The sequence below is a fragment of the Labeo rohita genome, chromosome 10 (genome assembly GCF_022985175.1).
Source record: "Labeo rohita strain BAU-BD-2019 chromosome 10, IGBB_LRoh.1.0, whole genome shotgun sequence".
Taxonomy (NCBI): domain Eukaryota; kingdom Metazoa; phylum Chordata; class Actinopteri; order Cypriniformes; family Cyprinidae; genus Labeo; species Labeo rohita.
The window spans coordinates 28,725,444-28,751,105 of NC_066878.1; the positions used below are offsets into that span (position 1 = coordinate 28,725,444).

The 25,662-nt window shown below is 28.4% G+C and overlaps 2 protein-coding genes across 2 annotated transcripts in view; one reads left to right on the forward strand and one right to left on the reverse strand.

Annotated features, from left to right (window-relative positions):
• Window positions 1-467: 467 nt before the first annotated feature.
• Window positions 468-5,809, reverse strand: si:dkey-190g11.3 (uncharacterized protein LOC567059 homolog). The gene is given in 7 exon segments (XM_051121332.1): window positions 468-1,729; window positions 2,977-3,027; window positions 3,107-3,247; window positions 3,325-3,429; window positions 3,522-3,584; window positions 3,586-3,691; window positions 5,794-5,809. Coding segments are annotated over 6 exon segments (654 nt in total). The 5' UTR covers window position 3,691; window positions 5,794-5,809; the 3' UTR covers window positions 468-1,540.
• Window positions 5,810-6,246: 437 nt separating this feature from the next.
• The window catches only part of LOC127172160 (ras-related protein Rab-3C), a 31,243-nt gene continuing 11,827 nt past the window's right edge, over window positions 6,247-25,662 (forward strand). Inside the window, exons 1-3 of the mRNA XM_051121331.1 lie at window positions 6,247-6,402; window positions 8,966-9,175; window positions 21,886-22,004. Coding sequence (XP_050977288.1) covers window positions 6,379-6,402; window positions 8,966-9,175; window positions 21,886-22,004 — 353 coding nt within the window. The 5' untranslated portion in view covers window positions 6,247-6,378. The remainder of the gene's footprint in view (window positions 6,403-8,965; window positions 9,176-21,885; window positions 22,005-25,662) is intronic.

Consider the following 25,662-nt stretch of genomic DNA (forward strand, 5'->3'; position numbering starts at 1 on the left):
AGATCTTATTGCTTTTGGTCAGGCTGACCACATGTCTCATGAATTATTCATCAGTGATGTCAAACTGCAGTCTGGAAGGTTCTTCTATAGCAGAGTGTAAAGACTTGAATGTATGGAAGAATGAGGAGCTTATGTTTGCAGGGCTAGTTGATGGACATTGCATAAAAACATAAGCTGTGTATTTTCCAGCCAACAGCATCGGCTTTGCATAATTGATGGGAACATAGTGGACAGTGTGATAATAAGTATGTAAATGCGACAGATCTTATAGCTCATTCTGGGTATCCAAGACATGCAAGGCGACTTGTCAAGCGGCTGTGAGGGAGATTAGAGACAAATCAGATGATTAGAGGTTTATGTTTTATATCTCTAATGACCACCCCGACTGAATGCAAGATAACAAGACTGTTTCGTTCGTGCTCCTTTACTGAATTTTAATATGACAAACATATAGTGAAGTGCAAAAATCTGAGACCGTGTTGAAAATCTTGGATTGTTTTTCATTTAATCCTTGAAATAAAGCTTTACGATTTTTATATCAAAATAAAGATTTATTTCAGATTCAATACAGTACCATTTTCTAATACAAACAGAACAATTTTAAATTCACAATGCTTTTTGGCATCGCAAATTTTAGTATCTTTGGTATTCAAAATTTTTCTTTTAAATTTTTAAATTAGTTTTTTGTTGTTGTTTTGCCATTTTTATTTATTTATTTTTTTTAAATTTTATATATAAATTATTAATTTTATTAATTTATACTACCAGGCAAAAGTTTTTGAACAGGAAGATATTTAATATATTTTTGCAGAAGTCTCTTCTGCTCACCAAGCCTGCATTTATTTGATCCAAAGTACAGCAAAAACAGTAAAATTTTGAGAATTTTTTTAAAATAATTTTACTATTTAAAATAACTTTTCTATTTTTTAAAATTACATTTTAAAAATTTTAAACTGTAATTTATTAATTGTATTAATTTAATTTTAGCAAATAAATGCAGGTTTGTTGAGCAGAAGAGACTTCTTTAAAAATATTAAAAATCTTACTGTTGAAAAACTTTTGACTGGTAGTGTAATTTAATCTATTAAATATTCATTTAACACATTCTTGCTGTTAAATAATGTTTTGTTAATATATATTTTTTATTTGAAGTAACAATTTTCCTCTTTTTTTTCGTAAAACATGCTGGCAGTGCTAGGAAATTCTGAAATTCTTAACTTCTCACTCAAATTATAGAATGATAATCTGGAAAAAAAGTAAAATAGAAGCATTTTAACTGGTGATCTTTTAGACCCCAGACTATAGTGCATGTCCAATATAAGGCAAGAAATGACTGAAAACATTGCAACAATTTATTTAACATCACACATCCAAAACTTCAGCGTGCTTTGGAATAAGATTTGGAAATTCATTGTTTTGCCAGTCACACAGACCATTAATCATGTGAATGTTATGAAAGACTTTTAAAAAGAGGAAAATATCTTGATTTCTGAGTTGCATGTGGCTTTTCTATCAACATTGAGAATACCAGTAGGCTGGTTCAGGCCTGTGATGGGTGAAAAGATGTTCTGGATGGTTTTCTAGCAGTGTGGACATCGTAAGCCCAGACCTGGTTTAATCCAGATCCAGCAGTGCAGCTGTGGGGCCAGCGAGGAAAAGGGAAACGGCACACAATGACTCTGGCATCCTCAGGAAGTTCCTTTAACAACTTCTCTTCCAGAACCCCCATCTGCCACGTTAACACATATAAATCATTATTAAACATCTTCAAACCTCATATGCTTTACAAAGCTCATGCTTAGATGTTTTGGTAACATTTAGGTTTATTATACTTATTTAAAACTAAAACTATAAAAACTATTTTAACTACTTAAACTAATTACTTTTAAATAAAATAAACATTAATTGAAATAAAATATGTGTGTGAAATGTAATTTTATTTGACTACATTTCTAGTTTTCATTTAGTGTACCTTGATGTACTAAAATAGCTAAGACTAAAATGCAAAGGGAGAGAAATTTATAGAAATTAATACTTTTATTTAGCAAGGATGCTTTAAATTGATCAAAAGTAATGATAAACACATTTATAATGTTACAAAATATTTCAGATGAATGCTGTTCTTAACTTTCTATTCATAAAAAAAACTGAAAAAATTCTACTCAGCTGTTTTTCAACATAATAATAATAATAATAATAATAATAATAATAATAATAATAATACATGTTTTTAAGCAACAAATCAGAATATTAGAATGATTTCTGAAGAATCTTATGACTGGAGTAATGATGCTAAAAATTCAGCTTTGAAATCAAAGATATAAATTACATTTTAAAATATATTCAAATAGAACAGTTATTTTAAATGGTAAAAATATTTTAAAATGTTACTGTTTTTGCTGCACTTTGAATCAAATAAATCCAGGCTTGGTAAGCAGAAGAGACTTCTTTAAACAAAAACATTAAAATCTTACTGTTCAAAAACTTTTGACTGGTATAGACCTTTTTTAACAACAACAACAAAAAAAAAAATAATTAAGAAGTCAAAGTAATTAAGACTTTAACTACATTTAAAATAAAAATGGAAAATATAAAAGTAAAACAAATTCAAAATATTAATAAAACTATAATAGTATTTAAATGCTACTAAAATAACGTTATTAACATTAACTAATGCAATAGTATTAATAACATTCATCCATTCATTCATATGCTAACATAATTAATGCACCATGAATTAAGAATGAACAATACCATACATCAATTTAAAATCAAAAAATGCTGTAAAAATTATTATTATTAGTAGTATTTTTCTTTTTAAATAATAGCTTATCCATTAACTAATTTTAATATACTGAGCTTACTTGCATGTTTTAATGCAAGCTAAGACACGAAATAAATATAAATATTTAAGTTGATACAAAAAATTTATTATATGAACTTATAGCGCCCCCACATGGCGATCCAGCAACGTACCACTGCAGGAGCCAGAAACACAGTCACGTTTCTGTATTTGGAGAGATCAGTCTGAAATATAGAAGAGCTGCAGTCAGGAAAGCTATAGACATGTTTGATAAAATGTAAAATTCATATGCATAAAGGTTACCTTCCAGAAGTCCTGTTTGACGAAATGAATATCAGTGTGTGGTACGCCGCGCCACCATGCTTTACTCCTCGAATAGGTCAACAATATGGAATTTATTTCAAAACCTGTGCATTGAAATCCCATTGATGATGCTGCAAAAACCTGCGTTTCGGAACAGAACGGTTAATGCATGAGATGAAGCATAAGCTCCAAAGCCTGACATTTTATCTGTGACTTACCGAACGTCCGTCACCTGATCCCAGGTCAGCCAGGCGGCCTTTGCGTCCTTCTAGAAGCTTGATAACATTTAGAGTTTGTTCTTTTGTTGAAGGTAAAAATGGCACCTGGGAGAATATCACACCAGACCTTTTCAGCTTCTCTAGCTTCTCTCAACTCCTCTCTATTAAAGAGAGAAATGTGCGGAAAGTCAAAGCACCTTTAGTCTGAAAGGGACCCTCAGTCCAGGCATGCAGAACATGGCCCAGAGTCCATAGACTCCGGGAAAAGGCAGATCCGATCAGTAAGGTGACATTGGGGCTAGACTGCTGATGGCTGAAACACCTGCTGCTGTGCTCCTCAAGGATGACCTCAATGCAGTCCTCCATACTGAAATGTGTTCAGTAACAGGACATACATCATCACTGTTAAGCATATCATGGCAAACATATTGCTTTTTTAAAATTTTAGTTGCCTTTGCATTGTTCATAGGAGGGAAATTAGAATTAGAAGCAGAAACAGAATTGTTCTTAGGTTCCAGGTATCAAAACAAAATTTAAAATGGGAATGTGTTTACTGGAAAAATTGTTTGGTTTAAAAAAACAAACAAACAAACAAACAAACAAACAAAAAAAACATTAGAACAAATATATATAAAATACAATTTTATTATTATAATGATTGACATTTACAAAAATATTATAAAATATATTTATTAAATTATTCAAATGTATTAAATTTATTATTAAATGTATTTATTCATATTATTAATTTATTACTTTTTATATTAATTTATTGAATAGATCGATAAATCAATAGATAGGATATGATTCATTTTATTTTATTGTGTTGATATATTTTGTGATTGATAATATATATATATTTTTTAAATTGGGGCCGGACTTTAATTAATGAATTAAGAACTAATTAATTTATTTATAATAATGATAATAATAATAATAATAATAATAATAATAATAATAATAATAATTAATTATTATTATTATTATTATTATTATTATTATTATTATATATAAATATTTATTAATATTAATTAATGTATTAAATGTAAATATTTATTAATATTAATTTATTGAAAAAAATAGATAGACAGGTATTGAATATATGATTGATATATCATATATTTTAGATGAAAAACTAAAAGTACAAGAAAAAAAAAATTAAAATAAGAAATGTTGCCTTGGCAACAAACTAAATTACTAACTAAAATCATTAACTAACTAATAAATTTGAGTACTAAAATAACTAAAACTAAAAAGGAAATAAAAATGTAAAGCGAAATGGAAATATATAACTAATAAAAATGACAAAAGCACAGAAGAAAATTACTAAAACTTAAACAAAAAATAAACTGAAAATATAGTAAATATACTAAATGCGAGTTCAAAATATTTATAAATTCTATATAAATATATACACATAATACTATAATAAACATTAGTAATAAAATAAAAATATTAATATTTTCTTTATTAAATATTTATAGCAATTTAATGATAGTGCAGTGTTGTTCAATGACATGGATTGTTAAATGAAACTAAAATAAAAATGAAAACTTTTGGTTCATTTAAATGAAGTTAAATAAAATATTAAATATATAAAATATAAATATTAGGTGAAAAACTAAAACTTAAACATTTTAAACAAAGATACAAATAAAAATAAGAAATTTTGCCTATGGCAACAAACTAAATTACTAACTAAAATCATTAACTAACTAATAAATTTAAGTATAAAATAACTAAAACAAAAAATGAAATGGAAATATACTAATAACTAATAAAAATGACGAAAATTACTAAACTTAAACTAAACCTAAATCTGTAAATAAAAGTCAGTTTATAAATATTTTAAAAGTATATACATAATACTAAAATAACATTAAATCACTGCTGTGAGTAAATACATCTTTCTTCTGAATCTGTTTTTACGTTTATCCATTAGTTTTATTTAGTTTTTAGTATTCTTGTCGAAATATTTAAATAATAATTGGAATTATTATTTATTTGTGTTATACATTTGCACTTATATAAATTGGGGTTAGGGTTCGATAAATCGATAAAAGTCGATATAAAGGGGCAACTGTGATATTTAACAGCACTTACACTGGAGCTGCCAGTAGAGGTCGCGCTGCTGCAACAATCCAACGGAAAAGAGAAAACGCCGCTCGTGCACACCGGTGTCGTGTTCAAATGACCGCCTAATTACAACCAAACAAACAAAACATGTGCTCGACAGGGTGAACTAATCATCTCTGCGTTTTAAATTCATCTGTAAATGTTCCTAAATGCCGCAGTGGCGATGAAATCTAACTGAAACACGTCCTGTGGCGTTATACACGCCTCATCTCGATCGTTGCCTGTGAAAGCTACTGAAATATTGAGCAAAATCCAAATATTAATCTGACTAGGACACTAAACTAGGCCATTTTTAACTGGGAATATGTTTGAACGTTTGTATTTTTCCCTTACCTACTTCCTGCCGGGGTTTTCAGGGCTTTCCTGATTAAAATGATTGACAGATACCAAACCAATGAGATTTAAGAGATCAAGCTGACCTCTGGACTTCTGCAAATCTCTGGTAAATATTTCATCATAGGAAACATAATTATACAAACTTGTTAAAAATAGTTGGTTTCATAATTTCGAGTGTGAATGTGTTACGAAATCTAAAATATTTCAATTCAATTTTAATTAGAACAAAAATACTACAAAAGTTCTACAGTAGGCCCTATAAACGGAAAAAATATATTAGGCCTATTTTATAAGAAGGATATTAGGATATTATTCTATTTTGATAGTACAAAATATTTTGGCTGTCACGCCAAAGGTCTTCCGGGTTTTAGGACTACAAACAGCTGACCTGCTCTTTCGAGAAAACTACAATGTCCAGCAGCAAGCGCGAATGAGTGACGTTGACACGGCCGGGAGCGCGCACAGCAGAGCGTCAGTGCGCGTTCTCTGGCGACTGATGCTGATGCTCAGAGGACACGGAGTGATTCGAGCATCACCGGGAACCGACTGAATTATCGTGCCAAATCTTCGGGCTTCGGTAGGATGCGTCAGGACGGATCCATGCAGGTTTGAACTTGTCTTTTTAAAGCTTTTGTTGTCATATTAGGCGTTGTAATATTAAGTTATTTCCCTGTAATTCCAGCTCTGCTGAGCGTTTCCGAATCCTATAGAAATGAATATAAGGCGAAATATATCACAGTTGACTGTCTTAACGTATTAACCTCGTCCTCAACGTGATTAAATCTGTCGTTATGGTCAAATGAGCATAAGGGTGAATAAAATGCATATTTGTTATTGATGGAAACACACCCTAACCCTCTGTTAATGTGGGGGTTGGGGGAATATTCCTGTATTGAAGCATTTTATAGCTTTAAATCGCTTTCTTTCTATACATTGATCGTTATCATAATTAAATAAATGTCAGCTTGACTGTATTTGCAAAATTGTGTTTGAGGATGGGTTTTATCGATGGCTTTCTAGGTTATTTCAGCTAGTGACAAGCTCCAAATTTGATTAATGTCAACCCTGAATCAAATGTGATATTTGTATGTTTTATTGTATGTAGTGTTAAAACATGTAGTTTGTTTTGTAGTAATGTATAGAAGTAATCTCAATAGGCCTGTACTTTTCAGAGCCAATTCATAAGTTTCGTCTTTACTGATATTTAAACCATTTATTAAATCTGTCTTTTGTAAATACCCATTTTAAAAAAAAGCATAGTGTAGTGAAGTTTAGAGTGAGAAGTAATTTGTCTTTTCACAGTGAAAAACGTATCTGATTAGGGTTATAAAAATAAAACCGTAAAACATTTTTGTTACAAAAATGCAAAAAACAAAATTCTTTAGTTTTAAGTATCTTGTTTAAAATGGTGAAATAAGTTACATTTTTATTTAATATTAATTCATTTTTTAAAATGCATTAAAATAAAATGAGCGTAGTAAAGTTTAGAGTAAGAAGTAATTTGTGTTATCACACTGAAAAACATATCTGATTGGGGTTATTATAGTTATCTAAAATTAAAAGGAAAACACTAAAAAAAAATTTTGTTACAAAATCCAGAAAAATAATCTTTAGTTTTAAGTATCTTGTTGAAAACCGGTGAAATAAGTTACATTTTAAATGAATTTTAAATAAGCACATTTTCAAATGCATTTTTAAATAAAAATAAAAAATTATTTATTAGCTCAGTGAAGTTTAGAGTGAGAAGTAATGTCTTTTCACACTGAAAAAATATCTGATTAGGGTTATTATAATTATCTAAAATTAAAACTAAAACCGTAAAACATTTTTTGTTACAAAAATGCAGAAAAATAATCTTTAGTTTTAAGTAGCTAGTTGAAAATTTGTAAAATAAAACACATTTTTAAATACATTTTAGATAAGTAAATTTTTAAATACATTTTTAAACAAAAAACATTTTCTTTAGCGTAGTAAAGTCTAGAGCAAGTAATTTGTTTTATAATAACTGAAAACCGTTATTATAGTTATCTAAAATTAAAACTAAAACCCTACATTTTTAAAATTAAAACTAAAACCTCACATTTTAAAATACATTTAATTTTTTTTTTCGTGTGTAGTAAAGGCTGAATCATCTCAAGCCAAACATTCATTTTTTGTTTGTTTTGATACTGTTGTTGCACTATTATTTACATAATTTCACAAAACATCCCAAAAAGTTTTGTTTTTACCGATATGTAAACCATTTATCAAATCGTTCTTTTTTTAAAATACCCATTTTAAGTGTATTTATGAAAAACAAACCAAAAAAGGTTTAGAGGTTTAGGTATATTTACAAATGTGCATATAAGTGTGTGTGTATGTATGTATGTATGTATGTATGTATGTGTATGTATGTGTTTGTGTGTGTGTATATATATGTATATATCTGTATATATCTATATCTATATATATATCAATATATATATATATATATATATATATATATATATATATATATATAGAGAGAGAGAGAGAGAGAGAGAGAGAGAGAGAGATATACACATATATATATATATATATATATATATATATACATATATAGAGAGAGAGAGAGAGAGATATAGAGATATAGAGATATATAGAGATATAGATATAGATATATACATATATTAATTTTAATGGAAATTACGAAAGGTTAATTTAGATTATTTAAATTGGAAAAAAAACTATAATACGGTTCAATATTACAAATTTTGCTTACAAAAACAGTGCAAATACAGTATTGTTTTGTATGCTGTATGCTGATAATTATATTGTGGTCTAATAATTGTAATTTTTTTAAAAAGGAAAGTAAAGTATGTTTTACATTGGTGAGTGGACAGTTAAACAAACATAATATCAGTCATTAAAAAACAATAACAGTATCACTATTATCAAACAGCTTTAATTAATAAGTGTTTCTGTTTTGTAAATAGCAGTTTAGTGTTAGTATTTTTGTTTGTAACCTGTTAATTAAAAAATCTGACCTTATTTCTTCAGTCTCCTGTGCAAACTGCTTAATAAGTGTCCATTATTATGAAATAAAGCTTCATAACAGATGCAGAGGAGCTTTTTGCAGATTTATGAGCGCAGATAAAAATCACATCTGTGTTGCCGAAGCTTTGTTCGAAAGTGTCTTTTCTCGTTCCAGATGGCTGCGACACAGAAAGAAGGATCTGACCAGAACTTCGATTATATGTTCAAACTGCTGATCATCGGCAACAGCAGTGTAGGAAAGACGTCGTTTCTCTTCCGGTACGCTGACGACTCCTTCACGTCAGCGTTTGTGAGTACGGTCGGCATCGATTTCAAAGTCAAAACCGTCTACAAGAACGACAAGAGAATCAAACTGCAGATATGGGTGAGTTGGCCTACATTAGACGGCAGGTTTCATTAGACTAGCCGTGTAGCTTGAAATGAGGCCGGTTAAATTGATGCCTCGCTTGCCTCAGGTCAGTGCTTCTCAACTGGTGGGTTGCAATCCACTAAATTAGACAGATGCCAGCATATTGTAGTTCGATATTCTCTCCTTCTCAAATAGTGCATCTGACGACTTGTGCATTGGTATTCATGGCTTAGGGTGTTGAATTTCATTGCTTTATTTGATATGATTGGTAAACTAATCAATGACAGGGTACTCACTATAGATAGATCTATATTTCTAGACAGATTATTTACCAAATTCTGTCTGCTTGGCGCAAACGTATGAGTCAGCGTGACTCAAAATGGCTGATATGCTCAAAGCAGGTGGTGAACAAACACGACGGATAAAAGTGGCTTAGTGGAATGATGTTTTCAATGGCACTGTACTTTTGTTAGATTTCTAGCATGCGTGCATTCAGAAAACAGACGTATACAGGATGGTTTTTATGATTTTAAATAATTTCATTCATGCACAGTTAGGCTAGAGTGAATCAGCCCTTGTATAATCATCTTTTCATGACAGCAAATACAGTTCACCCCACTTTTTGTCCTTAATGTGAATGAAATCTTTAATACTGAGAGTGTTTTATCTAGATAATACACAAGCTGTATGGAAAGTAGCCTGAAGCAAATGCTTGTGTTGAAAATTGCTGCATGTGGCTTCCGAACAGATTTGCATTGACGTCATTGATTCAATAACGTCATTACTTTAACGTCATGTTTGGAGAGCAAATGCTGATTGATTGCATTCAGACAGTTTTACGTCAACCTGCATCCTATAGTCATTGATTATATGATCAATCACTCATTTTTGCACAAGCACAGCTGTTATTTAAGGGTTAATTCACTGCTGACAAGATAGGATTTTAATAAAAGTTGTCTTTCAATGCAATAGAAATGATTAAAGAAAAAAGAAAATGGTGCTAAACATTGTTCATTCACTTGTACTATCGACACTGTAACAATACAAAGCTGTATTTTCTTTTTTCATACCAAGACAAGTGTAATAAATATTATATATTATTTATGTATAAGTAGTAAAAAATATTATTTCAGCATATTAGATCAATTTTTCTTCCAGTTGAATTTGCATTTTTAACACTTGTAGTAGTAAAGTTTAGAGTGAGAAGTAATTTGTCTTTTCACACTGAAAAACATACCTGATTAGGGTTATCATAGTTAACTAAAATTGAAACTAAACTGTAAAACATTTTTTGTTACAAAAATGAAAAAAATAAAAAATAAATCTTTTGTTTTAAGCAGCTTGTTGAAAGTCGGTAAAATAAGTTACATTTTTAAATAAATTAAATAAGCAAATTTTACATTTTTAAATACATTTGTAAATAAAAAATATATTTTTTTTTAGTGTAGTAAAGTTTACAGTGAGAAGTAATTTGTTTAAAGTAATTTGTCTTTTCTCACTAAAAAACATCTGATTAGGGTTATTATAGTTATCTAAAATAAAAACTAAAACCTTAAAACAGTTTTTGTAACACATGCAAAAAAAAAAAAAAAAAAATCTTTAGTTTTAAGTAGCTTGTCAAAAATCAGTGAAATGAGTCAAGTTCGAAATAGTAAAGTTTAGAGTGCGAAGTGATTGGTCTCCTTAAACTGAAAATATCTGATTACGGTTTTTATGGTTATCTAAAATTAACTAAAACAGCTTGTTGAAAAGTGGTGAAATAAGTTATATATTTAAATCAATTTTAAATAAGTACATTTTTAAATACATTTTGTAAATAAATAAAAAAATAAATACTTTTTTTAGCGTAGTAAAGTTTAGAGTGAGAAGTGATTTGTCTTTTCACACTGAAAAACATCTAATTGGGTTTTTATAGTTATCTTAAAACTGAAACAGTAAAACATTTCTTGCTACAAAAATGCAGAAAAATAATCTTTAGTTTTAGGTATCTTGTTGAAAATCGGTTAAATAAGTTACATTTTTAAATAAATACTTTTTTAGCTGAAATATCTTCAGCCAAACATTTAATTTTTGTTCAGTTTGATACTGTTGTTGCACTATTATTTACATTATTTCACAAAATGCAACCTAGGATATTTCAGTATGTAGGACATGAGTTTATCACAGAATAAGTGTGGTAAAACATTCTCAAGGGTCTTTATGGCTCCTGTCGTTCTCCTATTATATTAGCCAGATGTAGAGGACAGGAACAGCTGGGCTCAATGTTTTTGTTCCAAGAAGCGCAGCGACATCAGCTATGAATCATGCGTCTCTTTCAGTGCCGTGAGAATAGCTCATTTAGCATTATAGATCTGAGCAGCTTCATTTCGAGTTTCAAGAATGCGAGTCAATCAATCCACTGAAAAGCTTTCCAATCTGTACCGACGTGCTATTTAAAATGACAATGCACATCTCAGAATGCCTGATAATTACTGCGCGAGGCACAAAAAATGACAAGTAACTTTATTCCTGTTGTTAGGGCTAAGCGTTGAAGCTAACACGTTAAACTTCGAGCTTTGATAGAACACGTCCATTATAATAAACAGCAGATTGCAAATGAATGATTTTAGTAGTGGCGCGCCCCTCGCTCTCAGTGTAAAGGGTTGTAGAAGTGTGTCAAGAAACTAGACTCTCTGATATCAGCTCACACTCGTTGTGGAGACGTTACAATGAACTAATTACGAGTTTCTGAGAAGAAACATAATAGGAAGTGTTCCCACGTATCTCACATGTATTATTAAGATCACTGTGTGATCACCTGACACCTCTGAACCTGCTCTAATTGCACAACATCTAGTATACACCGTTGACTTATTTCATGGCGTATACTGTGTTTATATCAGTATTTCATTGTTAAGATTGTCAGCTGATATCCATGCCTGTTTAACTAATGTATTACTGTAATACGTGTTAAATCTTAAATTAATTGTCTCAATTTCATAATCTACCAACTGTTTTGTCAACAGATAATAACCATTTTCGGTTTCAAATGTTTTGAGTGAAATATTGAAGGATGTTTGCTTTCCATCTTGTATTTTATCATTTATAGCTTACTTATTTGCTTATTAACTTAACGTCTAATGTCTGTAATCTTATTTGCAGTCGTGGGATGAGTGTGTAGTTATTATCAGTTTAGTACTGAATTTAAAGCTCTACCAGACTTGGGCTTTAAATGCTTCATTTCTTACGTACGTGTGCTTGGTGGTCAGAGGAGCCGCCACCACCGATGACATGACTATTCATCTCGAGCTATTTTTAAACTCACTCGTTCAACCACGAAGCCTTTTGGGAGAAATCGTAGAGGTAGAACGAGGAGGTGAGTGAGTTCATGCATGTGTGCGTGTGTTTTCTTTTCCCCGTGGCATACGTCTCCTTTCATTCACAGAGATTTTTTTCTGTGCTTTTGTGAGCGCGCCGTTCTGAAATCAAAAGTCCTAAAAACGATGCTAAATGTGTTCGCTTGAATGGTGCCTGTCTTGTTATGATAAGAAATCTGAAGAACCAAAAGAAAACTAAAGACCTTTCAGCTGAAATTTATCATTGAAACAACATTAATTTTCAATTGGAAATTATATCATCTTAATTCATGCCAAGAAAAGTATATCTGTCGTGTGTGTGTATATATATGTATATATATGTGTATGTGTATATATGTATATATATATGTGTATGTGTATATATATGTATATGTATGTGTATATATATATATATATATATATATATATATATATATATATATATATATATGTATATATATATATATATATGTATATGTGTATGTGTTTATATATATGTATGTATGTATATATATATATATATATATATATATATATATATATATATATATATATATATATATATATATATATATATATATATATATATATATATATATATATATATATATATATATATGTGTGTGTATATATATATATATATATATATATATATATATATATATATATATATATATATATATATATATATATATATACATACATACATATACATACATATATATATATATACATACATATACATACATATATATATATATATATATATATATATATATATATATATATATATATATATATATATATATATATATATATATATATATATATATATATATATATATATATATATATATATATATATATATATATATATATATATATATATATAAAGAATAAGAATATTAGAATGTCTTCTGAAGGATCATGTGACACTGAAGTCTGGAGTAATGATGCTGAAAATTTAGCTTTGATCACAGGAATAAATTACATTTTATTATATATTCACATAAAAAACAGTTATTTTAAATGGTAAAAATATTTCAAAGTGTTACGTTTTTGCTGTATTTTGGATCAAATAAATGCAAGCTTGGTGAGCAGAAAAGCCTTCTTTAAAAAACATTAAAAATAAAACATTAAAACTTTTGACTGGTGGTGTATAAGTAATAAAAAATAAATATTATTTCAATATATAAGCTATTTTTTTCTTCCAGTAGGATTTGCCTTTTTCCAGGCAAAACATGTTTACAGTAGTTATCTAAAATTAAAACTGAAACTGTAAAACAGTTTTTTGTTACAAAAATAACACAATTTTAAATGCAATAAAACGTAAAAGAAAATAATAGTAATCTAAATTGAAAATAAAAATGATTTTAAAAATCATGTGCTTGTGCTTGCTCAGTGCTTGTGCTCAATGCTTGTACTCATGCTTATTTATGACAAAAATAGCAGTTTTACCAGACGCTAGCACTTGCGACACAAAAGCTACTGTAAATCGCTTACATTATAATCAGTGAAGCTGTCTACTCTAGTTTGCTTGGTGTTAGATTTTTTAAATCTACCAGTAGATGTACTGTGGTATAAACCGTATGAGTTTTAACCATCTTTAACTGTAGTGATATTTTAGGTGTGACATTTCTTTATCACCCGTCTCTGTTCTGTCTTTGCGCTGTGACTTGCTGTCTGTGAATTTCTTTGCGAGCGTGAATTGATTTCTTTAAAGATCTCCGCTCATGCGTCTCTCCCTCAGACTGTGACAGTGTCAGCTGTTTTTTTTTTTTTTTTTTTTACCAGTCCTCATTTGCTCAGCTGCTGATCTTAAGTATTTTCGCTCACTCACAGCATTCACCCTTCTAAATCAAATCAGTCCTCGCGGCCCAGCAGCGGCCCCGCTCCCAACCGGCCCCAGAGGACGGAGGTAACAGCCCATCTCCTAAATGACTCGCTCACATTGTCTAACGTTAATTTATTGGCCCAATGAATGGATAAAGGGTTAGTCCACACAAGTCACAGATCAATAAAACTCAGTGTGGGATCTGGAGCGTCTCCAGATGCATGAATCTCTCATATGGCATGCAAAAGCACCGGCCCTGTCAGAATGAGGGAGATGCATTAACGAACATGCTCTTCATTACATTAATGACGCCACTGCCACTTCACCATACAGGAAATGAAAATCGCACACACTCTTTTCTAATCCTTTAATGCTCAAAGGAGGAAAATCCTACATCATTTGAGCTTGAAGAGAGTCAATAAATTTCCTGTGTTTTTATACACCTAGAGATGTAAAACAAACAAATATATATTTGTTTGTTTTCATATTTCCAATTGTATAAATATACAGGAAATATAATGACTAATTTATAATATAATAAAATAAAACATTTTAAAAATATATTTTTGACCTGCAAATTAGCATATTCGAATGATTTCTGAAGGATCATGTGACACTGAAGTAACGATGCTGAAAATTTAGATTTGATCACAAGAATAAATTACATTTTAAATTATAGTAAAACAGAAAGCAGATATTCTAAATTGTAAAAATCTTTCACAATTTTAGTGTTTTAACTGTATTTTTGATCAAATTAATGCAGCCGTGCTGAGCATAAGAGACTTCTTTTAAAAACATTATAAAATCCTTATATATTTAATAGAAAGATAAATATAGATATATAGACAGACATAGATATATACATACACACAAAATATATTAGCTAAAATAATAAAAATCTAGTTAAAAAGTAGTAAGTGCATGTTTTTTTAAAACAAGGAAATATGAAAGCATATTTAATGGTTTTAATTTATATATGGCAATATAACAAAACAGCAGTTTTTATCTGCAAATGTTTGTACTTAAATGTATTATATATTATTAAAAATATATTTCAGTTATATTTATTTTTTTTTCTTTTTTTTTTTTTTTTTTTTACTTAAGTAGTAATATACTGTATAAATGGTATGTTTTAGTATACAGTATATTATTATTCATTATGTCAGGTCAGTATTTTTTAATTAAAAAATAAAAATAAAAATAAAAAATAAATCCTAAAAAAATGTTTTCAACATTGATAATCAGAAATGTTTCTTAAGCAGCAAATCAGCATATTAGAGTGATTCTGAAGGATCATGTGACACTGAAGACTGGAGTAATGATATTGAAAATTCAGGTTTGCATAAGAATAAATGACATTTTAAAATATAGTAAAATAAAAAATGCTACTCTAAATTGTGAAGATGGATGGATGGATAGATAGAAGATATATTAGCTAAAATAATAAAAAATCTAGTTGTAAATTGTCATGTTTTTTTAAAGCAAGGCATATTTAATAGTTTTAATTTATATATGGCAATATAACAAAACAGCAATGTGTACCTTCAAATGTGCTTAAAAGTTATTATAAATAAAGGTATTATTATATATTATTAAAAATAAAAATATATATTTAAATTATATTTTATGTAATTTAATATTTAATTTATTTTTAATTATCTTTTTTATTTTCTTTTTTTTTTTTTTATTTAAGTGCTAATATGTACAGAAGTCAGCATTTGAAGTGGGTCAAGACTTTTCATCAAAGTTGTCCTAAAACTAAAACAATACCTGTTCTTTGATTTTACATTTTTTGATCCACTTCAAATGTTGACTACTGTATACTGTATAAATACTGTGTATATATTATCATTTAAAATGTCAGGTCAGCATGACTATTTCCAGCACAACTGTTTTCAACATTGATAATAATCAGAAATGTTTCTTGAGCAGCAAATCAGCATATTAGAATGATTTCTAAAGCATCATGTGACACTGGAGACTAGAGTAATGATGCTGAAAATTCAGCGTTGCATCACAGGAATAAATTACATTTTAAAATAGATTAAACTAGAAAACAGCTATTTTAAATTATAAAAGTATTTCATAATATTACTGTTTTGATCAAATAAATGCAGCCTTTGTGAGCCGAAGAGACTTTCAAAAACATTATAAAATCTCACTGACCCCAAATCGTTCTTGCTGTGTCACAGTGTATGAGGTTTTCGTGTCGTCTTCATTATAAGTCACCGCGCTTTTGACAGCTTGACCTTTCAACAGCACCAGTCTTACATCTGAGTCCGTTAGAGTAATGACTCCATCATCTTCACTGTCTTTTAGAGAACATCATTTCACCCTTTTGTTTGTGAACCAGTGAGTCAGACAGAAAAGGCTGAGCGTAAACCGAATCTGTGCTGAGAAAATTTATTACAAGCATCTAATGGGTGTTTTAGAGGCAGTTAAGTTAGCTTGTTTTCCTTGTTCTTATATGTTTTAGTTATTGTATTATTGTTTTGCCTTGATGTGGTGTTGCTTACCCGTATTAATCCTTATTTATTCCTTGAACAGTTTTAACATTGACGTGTCTCTGCTCACGCTGACTCACATTAGTGTCATACTTCACTAGCATTACGTGTGTCGGATATGAAGCTCTTCCGCTTGCATTAGACTCACATGAATCATCCATCTGCTTCACACATCTTATAGCGCTCTCCCTTTTTGGAAAGTAAAGCACTATTAAAAGTAGGGATGTTACAAGTTACAGCAGTTACAATGCTGATTTTAATTATTTAAAGCATTAATACTTAAGTTATGTATTTATTTTTAGATAAAAATTATTTCATTTATTATTTTAGAGAATAAAGCATTTTTAAAGGTAGGACTGTTGATTAAAATTGTTAATTTGTTTGTGATAGTAATATTTGTTATTTTATAATTTACTTTTATATTATTTAATTGTTGTTTAGTTTAAATAAAAAAAACAAATTAAAAAAAAATTATTTTATTTTTGATACTATGTTTTCTCATGTCTCATTTTTTTTTTTTTTCTCTCTCTCTTAGAATTAAGCATTTTAAAAGCAAAACTGTCAATTTAACGTGTTCGGTTAATTTTGTTGTTTTTTTATATAATATATTATATTATCATTTAATTCTGTGGTGTTTTGTTTTTATTTATTTTAAAGCGTTTTTGAATTTATTTTGAATTTATTTTTATTTAACATGTTAATTTAATTATTTAAATCAAATTATTTTTATTAAAATTTATAAATATTTATAAATGTATTCTCCTAAAGCTACTTTTTCTAATGTATATTTGGTGATTCTTTTCAGAATAAAGTGTTTAAAAACAGGACTGTCAATTTAATAAGTTGATTTATTTAAATTATTAATTATATTTCATTTATTATTAATTTTTTTTTTATTATTTAATCATAGTTTATTAATTGCCTTTTAACACTATTTTTCATTTCTATAATAAAATGAATATTCTATTTTTTTTTTTTTTTTTTTTTAAGAAACTATTAATGTAGGGTTCTCAATTGAACATGCTGTTTTAATTATTGAAATTATGTGCTTATGTCATTATTTAATCAATATTTATTCACTGTCACTTTTTAAAGCTACTTTTTCTAATGTACAGTATATTTATTGGTCTGTCAGAATAATGTAAGCGATGAATTTGATTAATCAGTGTATCATGATTAATATAATTACATTTTTAATTGATTGACGCCCCAAATTTGACCTCGAGCCAGATTGTAGGATTTGCATCTTATGAAAGTAAATCTGAGCGTGTTTGTCTCTCTGGAGGGCTCGTGGACGAGTCTGACCAGCACCTGCTTAGGGAGCGACCGCATTTCGTTTGCTCTTATCAGCGGCTCTGTTTGCGGTAATTAGAGCCGTCCACTTCAGTCTGTGTGTGTCCAAACAGAAGCCTTTCACAGAGCCATAAAGAGACGCTCAGAGCCCATTTTATAATTGCTTGCAGTAGTAGATCATCATAAAGCCTCCTAATGGAGCCTGATGCTTTATTTTGTGGCTGTGCGTGTATGTGTGTGTTTGTTTATCTCTCTCTCTCTGTGTGTGTGTGTGTGTGTGTGTGTGTGTGTGTGTGTGTGAATAAGGTGTGTGGTGGCTCATTGGATCTGTCTGTGGCAGATAAGAGCACACACTCTGCAGGCCGAGCAGGATTGGGGTTTTGGTGGTTTGTCACGGTCCGCTGCACACTAGAGGGCAGTGCTAGTGGCACATGGGAAAAACATTTTAAGTCAATATGATATCAAAATAGACTTGATGTGACATGTAGATGTTGGTCTTCTTGACTCATCAATGCACATTAATATAAAGATTGAAATAATGGCTTTTGTAATCTTTTACAGAAACATAATAACATGTTCCACCATCAATTCAAACTGTTAATAAAACTGTAATTCAATTTATTTATTTATTTTTATTAGAGAATTAAGTATTTTAAAAGCAGGACTAAAATTATTTGATTGTAATAGTAATTTTTTATTTATTTTAATTTATTTAAATATTTTATTTAATTAATATTGTGTAATCTAAATGAAATATAAACTAATATATATGAATAAAACACAACAAAATTTAACTAAATGTTTAAATAAATTAAAATGTAAAAAATCTAACTGTCAATTCAAACTGTTAATAAAACAAATTAATTGTATTTGAATTTTTTTTAGAGAATTTTAAAAAGTAGTCAATTTAATTTTTTAAAATTTGATTGTAAGTTATTATTTATTGTTTTTACATTTGTTCTAATATATTTTTTATTATCTAATCATTATTGTTAATTTTAAATTAAGTAAATCTAATAAAATACAAAACTAATAAATATGACCCAAAACACAATAAAATTGCTAATCGTTTAACTAAATTAAAATTTAAATATTCAAGCTGTGTCAATGCAAACTGTTAATAAAAACTATTTATTTTTTTTTACAGAATAAAGCATTAATACGTGTTTTGTTTTTATTTATTTTTAATTAGTTAATTAAGTTATTTATTTATTTTTAGATAAATATTATTTTATCTATTATTTTAGAGAATAAAGCATTTTTAAAAATAGGACTGTTGATTAAAATGGTTTGTAATAGTAATATCTGTTGTTTTATAGTTTACTTTAATATATTTTATTTAATAATTTTTGTTTAGTTTAAATAAAATAAAACTAATGCAATAAAAATAATAAATATAACAATCACAACAAAATTACTAAATGTTTAACTATAAACTATGTGTTTAACTAAAAGCATTTTAAAAGTAGGACTGTCAATTAAAATTGTTCATTTGATTGTAATAATTTATAATTTTTTAAAATATATTTTTGTTTAATCATTATTGCTTAATTTAAATAAAATAAACTGACAAAAAAACACAAAATTACTGAATGTTTAACTAAATTGAAATAAAAAAATTCAAACTGTATCAATTCAAACTGTTAATATAAATTGTATTTTTTATTTGTTTTTGTTTTGTTTTTTTTTTAAAGAGAAAAGCATTTTAAAAGTAGGACTGTTGATTAAAATTGTTCATTTGATTGTAATTATTTATAATTTTTTTAATCATTATTGCTTAATTTAAATAAAATAACAAGAATAGAATAAAAATGAATAAATATGCCAAAAAAAATCTACTTAATGTTTAACTAAATTAAATTTGAAAAATTATCAATTTAAACTGTATCAATTCAGACTTCTTAATAAAACTGTAATATCTCAATGATACTAAAATAACACTAGTATCCTTGATATTCTTGCGTTTATGGATGAAACTTCTAAAAAAAAAACAGCAGTATGGCGATTATGGTTTTTTTTTTTTTTTTTTACTGTAAAAAGGATATTTAAAAAATACCATTATTATGTCAAAACATTAATGTGTGTCATGGGCCTTTTCCCTGCTCTGTTATATTCATTTTATTTTCATTTTATGTGGAGAGGTTGAAACTGAGCTTATTAACATACGATCGCCCATTTTTACATATCAATAGCTATTCAGTATTGAGCAACCTGATGAACAACCAACAAAACAATCATAACAAAGTACAGAGAAAGTACAAACGATAATTTAAACTAAATTCTGCTGTTTTTATTGCAAGAATCCTTGACTAACATTATAACTGGATAGCTGGGAGAAATTAAATGCTACAAAAGTGTATAATATGAACCTTTAAGGTCCATAATTTGCTCTGTTGCATCCACCCACCCGACCAGCCAGCGCTACTGAAGCTTCCTGCCGTCCTGCTCGATCGCCATGGTAACCCCTGGCAGGTCTCCGCTCGTCCTCCTTGGCCTGGCTAAATTTGGGAACAATCTGGAATGTGGAAGACGTTAAATGTTAAATGACTCTCCTTCATCACGCCTGCTGACATGTTAAATGAATATTTAAATGATGAGAAATACATATTATATCTTGAATCAAATGTCAGGTGTGCTGTTGTGGTTCCCTTACACAATAATTACCTGCACTGAATTTACTGTAGGATTTGCTTTGAAACAACTTTCACTAGAAATTGCTAGTAAATTTTGCAAGTAATTACTAAGAAACTGCAAGTAACATGTTGAATTAAACATGTAAACAATAATGTATATTTACAGTGTACATTGATAACAATTGGTGTAAAATTTACTTTAAAACCTTTACTCGGAAACAGCAAGTAACGCATTGAATTAAATGTGAAACTTTGAAGTAGAAAGACCAAAATAGTATTTTGTAAAATGCACCCTGATAATAACTGAGAAATCATAGATACAGTAATCATAGATTGTAGAAAAATACCAGTAGCTTTTTGGGTCATATTTATATATATTATATTATTTTTATTTTATTTTATTTATTTATTTATTTTTTTGGCGCCACTGCTGACCAGTAGTGAGTTAAAATGTTAACTTGACCTAATGTGGGATTTTTGTGTAAACTATGATAAAACACATGAAAGCCTGATTCCATCACATAATTAAAAAAATAATAATAATAAAAAGTTAATTGTGATTAAATAATTGTAAATATAAACAAAGAATTGTAAGATATAAACAGAATTTCAGCCTGTTTCTTGCAATTGATTTTATATCTGACTTCCTGAATTGATAAATTTATTTAGAAATTAGTAAAATCTATGTAATATATAAATGTATAGAATATATGAAAAGAATTCATATCATAAATAATAATAATAAATTTATAATATAAATGTATAAATGTCATTAAAAAATGTCATATATAAATTTATATAATGGCATTTATTTTATACTTTTTTTCTCTGACTTTTTTCTCAGAAATATAAAATAAAAATTATTTTCATAAATGAATCAAATGTGTGATATATAATATAAAATAATTTTTATCATATGTTTTTATAATAACATGTATTTTATTAAATATAAATATAATAAAATAACATGAAATGCAAATATAATATAAAAAAAAAGAATTGTAAGATACTGAATTGAGTCATCTTTTCTGTGGTGGTGACAGGCATCCATTAAAAATTATTTGTCTTTTAAAAAAATTTCAAACAAGTGTCCAAACTAACAAAGCTGTTTGTGTATATTTTTCAGGACACTGCTGGGCAGGAGAGATACCGCACCATCACCACGGCGTACTATCGTGGAGCCATGGGCTTCATCCTTATGTACGACATCACTAACGAGGAGTCTTTTGGAGCCGTGCAGGACTGGTGAGTGGACCAGAGCAGTGTGGGAGGAGATGCAATCAGAGCCAAAGTCCCTGTACAAATCCTCACGGCCATACAGTGACCATGCAGGGCCGCTTCTGCAGTATTTGAAGCATTTCTCTATAACAGATTGTGTGTGCGGGTGGGTGTGCATGTTAGCAGAACAAAACTGCAGGGTTTAAGAGAACTGCATGTAACTTATTGTTCCACCAACACAAACACTGTGAATCTGACAGCCTGGAGGAAAGAGAAAGCGCTGAGAAAAATATCTCATTACACGTCACCACAGTGCGCTTTAGTGACTCATTATAGGGAATTAAAATAATAGCAGTAGGTTTTTGCACAGAACTTTAAAGATATGTGACCGATAAAACTGTTAAACCTAAAATAGCATTATAGAAAGCTTTTTTCTAATGAAAAAAAATATCAAATGGAAACATTGTGTGAAAAATATATATTACTTTGGACACTCATTTGAAAGGGTTTAAAAGACACTTGCGACGTAAACTCAAAATTCTGAGAAAAAAAAATCCAAATTGTGAGATATAAACAGAATTGTGAGAGATAAACTTGCAATTGCAAGAAAAAAAAATTTAATTGTGTGTATATCTTGCAATTCTGTTTAGATTATATTTTAATTTTATATAAAAATTTTAGACAACCGTGCCAAACCATGCTCATAGAATGTGTGTGCTAAGCGAAAGCGCACTGTATGATCAAACAGCCAAGTAAACAGCTGTTACGCTGCGTTCATAGCTCATGCATTAATACTGTCAATAAATGTGTTCGTTTTCAGAAAGGTTTTACCTTCTGTGTTTCTCCGTTGGCATGCATATCCCCTCAGCATTTGTTGGTAACGTTATACCTGTCGTCGCCTTCTGTTTATTTTATTTTTTGCGTTGTTTATAGTTGTGTCCTTTTTTTCTGTTATTTAACGAAGTCCCAAAAACAGAAATATCTGATCATATCTCTGTTTATATTACAATTGCGTTAACAAGGCAACGACTAAGGCATTTGTATTTACATTCCAAAGAGTTCCGTTATCGGCACCACAGTGGAAAATGAAACCGTATCCGTGCTGACTGGCCCGGATCTGCACGGAACGGAACGGTTAAGCGAAGAGAACGGTTCGGCCCGATAGTGGAAAAGCGGCTAATAATTCCTGCTTTGTACAGAAAAACAAAAGCCCAAATAGAGAACCAGTTGGCCGAAGCACCAGCGATTGCTCTGACAACAGACAGCTGGACGTCTTTCTATTAGTTTATAACTACTACAATATTACATTAAATTTTTTTTATCAGGAGCTTTTTGGTTTTGGTTATAAAGGAGGTTTTGTTTTATATGCTGCTAAAAAGAAACCCCAGAAGATGGGTGAAGAATAGCTCCATCATTGTTTAAAGTAAAAGAAAAACACAAGATCATACTTTTTTGATGTTTTAATAAATAAAAAAGTGAAAAAATTCAAAGAAATTATCTGGCTTTTTTTATTTTATTTTTGCTGTATCGAAAACATACCGAACCGTGACACCACTGTCTCGTATCGAACTGAACCGTGATTTTTGTGAACCGTTACACCCCTAAAATATATATATATATATATATATACATACATATACATGTATGTGTGTATATATGTTATATTTTATAAAATGCATTTTATTATATAAATGTATATATTACATAAATACTTATTATGTATAATTACTATTATGTATAAGTACTATTATATATATATTATATTATATTATATTATATTATATTATAATATATTCTTTGATTGTACATTTTACACATTCTGTACGAATTTATTTGGATTTATATGGACATTAGGTCATGATGTTGCTTAATATAATTATTATAATAATTAAATATTAAATAAATATAATAATTCAGAATTATGCTTTTTATTTTGTTTAATATATATATATATATATATATATATATATATATATATATATATATATATATATATATATATATATATATATATATATATATATATATATACTTTTATTATATTTATATTTTATAGAATACATTTTATTATTATATAAATGTATATATTATATATTTTATATAATATTATATATATATTTATTATTATTATTATTATTATTATTATTATTATTTGAATTTACATTTTACACATTCTGTAAGACTTTGTGGATTTATTTGGATATTAGGTCATGATGTTACTTAATATTATAGTTATTATAATAATTAATAAATATAATAATTCAGAATTATGCTTTTTATTTTTATTAATATTAGTCTTTCTTTTTTTTTTCCTTAAGTATAGGTATTTGTTTTGTGGTGGAAAAAATATTTTGATAAGATGTTATGAAAACAGACAATAAAAAACCTAAAACTTATATGTGTGTATATCTCTCTCTCTCTCTCTCTCTCTCTCTCTCTATATATATATATATATATATATATATATATATATATATATATATATATATATACACATATATATATATATATATATATATATATATATATATATATATATATATATATATATATATACATATATACATATATATGTATATATGTGTGTATATATATATATATATATATATATATATATATATATATATATATATATATATATATATATATATATATATATATATATATATATATATATATATATATATATATATATATATATATATATATATATATATATATATAAAATTTACGACTGCACTGTAAAGGTAGTTTTAATGCATTAGTTATGCATGTAATGCATCTTGGAATGCATTTTTTGACATTGTGAATAATTATAACCACATTTAAAATACATTTTAATGCTTACCTATTTATTGTAGCACCTTTTAAAAAAAAGTTTTTTAAAGTTTAATGCATTAAAACTTATGACAAACAAACCTTCAAATAGTTTAATGCATTTTAACTTTGGTTACAATTCTTAAAAAAAGATATTATGCATTACTACGTACATTATGAATACTTTGTAATGCATTATAAATAAAGGCTTTAAGTGAAGACTTATACACTGATGATTGGTTCACAGACAAGATGAAGAGAGTAAATCGGGTCTGTTTTGAATTCATGTTGAGAGGAAAAATGGCATCATTGAGTCTTCAGGAATCCATCTGGTTAATATTTAATACGAGTCATTTAAATTTCTCTTAGTATTAAAGGGCAGCAGGGCTCGGTTCAGGCCTTTACGGATGCCGCCCTATTGATCAGCTCCGCTGGGCGTTCGGCTGTGGTCAGTGAGCAGAGGTTGATTTAATTAGCGTGAGAAGACAGACTATAATGAACATCCTGATAGGGGGCTGAGGAACGAGAACAGGAGGAGTATAGCGGAAAAAGACGACCCGTGTCAGCTGCTGAGTCATTACAACCACAAAAAGACTTGATGTCTGAGGTTTATGGCGTTATTAAGCAGACATGAGATCTGAATTCCCTGAAAGGACAGAGCTGCGGAGGGGAATTTGCAGTTATACTGCTTCATCAGCAGATGTTATCTTCCCTAAGTGGTAGTTCAGTCGTAAATTAAAATTCTGTCACCATGTTGATGCTGATCTTTTTTTGTAGAATAAAAGAAAAAGACAAAAATGATAGATATGGTGCTATAAAAGTCTAACATGGGTAAATGATTACAAAACATTTAATAAAAAGCAGACTG